This window comes from Myotis davidii, unplaced genomic scaffold (genome assembly GCF_000327345.1).
Source record: "Myotis davidii unplaced genomic scaffold, ASM32734v1 scaffold209, whole genome shotgun sequence".
Lineage (NCBI taxonomy): Eukaryota > Metazoa > Chordata > Mammalia > Chiroptera > Vespertilionidae > Myotis > Myotis davidii.
In genome coordinates this window covers 1437716-1441454 of record NW_006300047.1, presented here as the reverse complement: position 1 = coordinate 1441454, position 3739 = coordinate 1437716, and the positions used below count along the sequence as shown (strand labels likewise).

Genomic DNA, 3739 nt, shown 5'->3' with positions numbered 1-3739 from the left:
AACAACATTTTTAGAGTTTTAAGAGAAGCCCTCTCTGGAAAATAGGTAATTTTCTTAGTAACATGTCATCTATAAATATCACTAAGTGAGCAGTCACAAATAACAGAAAGGAATAATTCATAGAAATATTGCATATTTTAATAAAACCCTCTCCAATGATGAAGAAATCACAATAAGTAGGAAAGAGTCAAGACAACTACCTATATATATAAAAGCCTAATATGCAAAGTGTCCCCTCAGGAGTTGGATCGCTTGCTTGCTATGATGTATGCTGACCACCAGGGGGTGGCGCGGAACAAAGGAAGGCCTGAGCTGGCAGCCGGCAGCCGTTAGGCACCCTACCCATGCACGAATTTCATGCACTAGACCTCTAGTTTATGATAAAGACAAACACTTTACTCTTAAAATTAGGAACATAGCTTAAACATATGTTATAGTATCCAATGTAACCACATACAAAAAGAGAAAGAAAGCTAACTGTATTGTGATTAAACCTGAGTTTCCACCCTTGGCTCACTTACTAATCCAGTGTATTAACGGAAGCAAGTCACTTAATCACTCCAGATCTCTTCCATCTTGTAAAATCAAAGAGCTAAAGTTCTCTTGGTACAGCTTTTAGCTCTACCACTGTGCTAACACTGGCCTCTCCCCATTTGTCAGTGAATAATGCCACATATTTTTTTCTTAAGTTTTATACCTGACATTAATAAATGTAATCCTGGATTTTAAAAGTTAAGTTTATTTTCATGGAAATCCCTAACCTTTTGAAAAGTCCTGGCTTCTTGCTAAAATTTTCAAGAGAAAAGCTAAATGCGAAAGGACATTATTAATTCTTACCTTGTTTGGCATCATCACAAGCTGCTGGCCTTTACTAATAGATCCTGATTCCAGCTTTCCCAGGACCACAGTGCCCATATCCTGTTGAAATTTAAAATTAAAAAAAAGTTTCAAATATTTATTACCACTCTACAACAGTTCAACAACCCCATGTGAAATCTTGCAGGGCTTACTCATAAAATAAAAATCAGAACAAGTGGTATAATACTTAGAATTAATCTTAAATACAGGATAGATTACAAATAATCTATAACACCTAGCTCATAAGCATGTGAACAACTATTAGTACCAATAAATAAGTATGCCTAAGATTTAAAAAGAAAGCATGGTACAGGAGAGGGTACAGAATTTTGTTTGAAGATCTGAATTATTTGTTCAAATTCAGGTTCTTGCAATCTCTGAGCCTGTTTCTTTATAAAATTAGAAAAGCAATACTTGTTCAAGAAATCTAGTATGGAGCCCTAGCCAAAGTGGCTCAGTGGGTTGGAGCATAGTCCTGTACACAAAAGTCAAGAGCTCAATTCCTGGCCAGGGCACATACCCAGGTTTCAGGTTCGCCCCCCATCAGGGCACCTGCAGGAGGCAACTGATAAATATTTCACTCTCACAATGATATTTCTCTCTCTCTCTCTCTCCCTCCCTCCCCCTCCCTCCTTCCCCTTCCCTTTTCCTCTCTCTAAAATCAATAAAAGTAAGTCCTCAGGTGAGGATTTAAGAATAAAGTATTTGAGGAGGGGCAAAACATTACACTGATATTGCAGTAAAAATAATGCTTTTTTTTTTTTAAAGTAGAACATCCAGTTAGGTGAGGTTGTGGTAAAACTAGCACTCATATACTGCTGCTGGCAATATAAATTAGCACAGTATTCTGAAAGGTTATTTGCCAATATGCATAAACTTGAATGTGCAAATCCTTTTGAGTCTAGCAATTTCACTTGTATGAGTTTCTCTCTAAAAGATAATTGGCTCATTGGGAAACAGATGAAATAATTTAAGTTGGTTGAATAAATTGTGGTCTATACCACAAAATAATATGCAGCCATTAAAAGAGACATCTATGTTGTTATTAAAGTTTTTTCATAATTTAAAACAACTATTTCACCTCCCATAAAACCCAATTTCTTGAACATTTTGGGTACCTTGTATTTATCCACAATTGGCAGCCTGATTGGTCCATCAACTGATCTATTGAAGTTTGGCAAATTATCCAGATATGGAATAAATGGTAATCCACTGAGAACATAACAATATCCATTAAAGAGAGTCAACATAAATATCAAAATATTAAGTTACATGACTGTATCTTAATACAAAAAAATGGTTATAATCATGTTTTCATTCTACCCATGTACTCATCTCATTAATCCAATTCATTATTTAATTCATTTCATTTATTCCTCAGAAAATTAAAAATAAAATAGCTGAATATAATATGAAAATAGCTGAATATGAAAAACCTCCCCATTAACACTTGAGATTTAGAAAAATATTTTATAGCAAATAGCCCACATGTTGTAATAAATGACTGCACTCTTTTACTTAATTTTTATGGACTTTTCCAGCTCTGAAATGAAAATTCTGTAAAATAATTTCCCCTTTAAAGCTACACTTTATAGGACACAAAATACTGTCAAGACGGCAATGCTCTCCAAACTGATCTACAGATTCAATTCAATCCTGTTGAAATCCCAGCTGCCTTTTTTGCAGAAATTGTCAAGCTGATCCCAATGTTTATATGGAAATTCAAGGAACCCAGATAACCAAACAATCTTGGGGAAATAACAAAATTCAAAGACACCCTTCCCAATTTGAAAACTTACAAAGTTATATAATAATCAAGAGTTCACCTTATAAAAAAGGTAGCCTAAAGTGAAATGCACACCTAAATGTCAATAATAGGGTTCTAACTCTTCCTAACTGGATTAGGCAGTTTTCCTATGTATGACACCAAATGTACAATTGGCAAAAGAAAAAATAACCTAGATTTAATAAAAATTAAAACCTGTTATGCTTCAAAGGACGCCATCAAGAAGGTGAAAAGATCTCCCACAGAATGGGAGAAAACATTTGCACATCACGTATTTGATAAGAGACTTGGGGTACCCAATGCACAAAGAAGTCTTACAACTCAATCACAAAAAGACAACCCAGTTAAAAATGGGCCAAGTTCCTGGTATTTTTAAAGCCAAAGTTACATTCATTATTTTCTTAAATTACTTATTAAGACATAAACCCTTTTAAAGGAAAAAAAGAATTACTTACATGTACCAAGGACAGAAATCTGATTGCTCTTTAAGATTTGCTCCAGTCAGTCCTGAGCAGGGCATAAAGTGAATATCCTTTTTGGGATTGAAGCCAACTTTTTTCAGAAATGGGACTAGTTTCTCTTTACATTCTTCGTATCTATAACATTTATAAGTAATCCAATTATAATATAAAGCAACTGAACTCTAGCTTAATTTTTAAAAATGAAGTTTAGAAAAACCACAGGGGAAAAACATAAAATAACAAAAGCATCCTTTATTTTACTAACATGTCTATAAAAAACCAGTAAGATATGTAAGCTTACCTCTCATTGCTCCAATTCACTGTGGGATCATCCATCTTATTAATGAGCACAATTAAGTGTTTTACACCTGCTGTCTTTGCCAACATTGCATGTTCTCTTGTCTGTCCTCCTTTTTCAAATCCAGTTTCAAACTCTCCTTTCCTGGCAGAGATTACCTATTCCAAGAAATCAAATAGTTTATTCTTACACATTCAGGAATACCCTTCTAGCAATAAAATGTCTTCCCTTTCGGTTTTATCAGAAGCTTTCTGCAAGAATATAGAAGAAAATTAGTCATAATATACATGCTTTCAAATATCACAATGTCTACGTGATTTAAGATTTAAGTATATA

General features: G+C 34.1%; 1 protein-coding gene across 4 annotated transcripts in view; it reads right to left on the bottom strand.

The window, feature by feature from the left end:
* GSPT1 (G1 to S phase transition 1) overlaps nt 1–3739 on the bottom strand; it is a 58181-nt gene that overhangs the window by 11737 nt on the left and 42705 nt on the right. For all 4 annotated transcript variants that reach the window (XM_006776279.2, XM_015572133.1, XM_015572132.1 and 1 more), the window contains 4 exons: nt 3407–3561; nt 3100–3240; nt 1977–2070; nt 838–918 (listed from right to left, as the gene is read on the bottom strand). In XM_006776279.2, coding sequence (XP_006776342.1) covers nt 838–918; nt 1977–2070; nt 3100–3240; nt 3407–3561 — 471 coding nt within the window. The remainder of the gene's footprint in view (nt 1–837; nt 919–1976; nt 2071–3099; nt 3241–3406; nt 3562–3739) is intronic.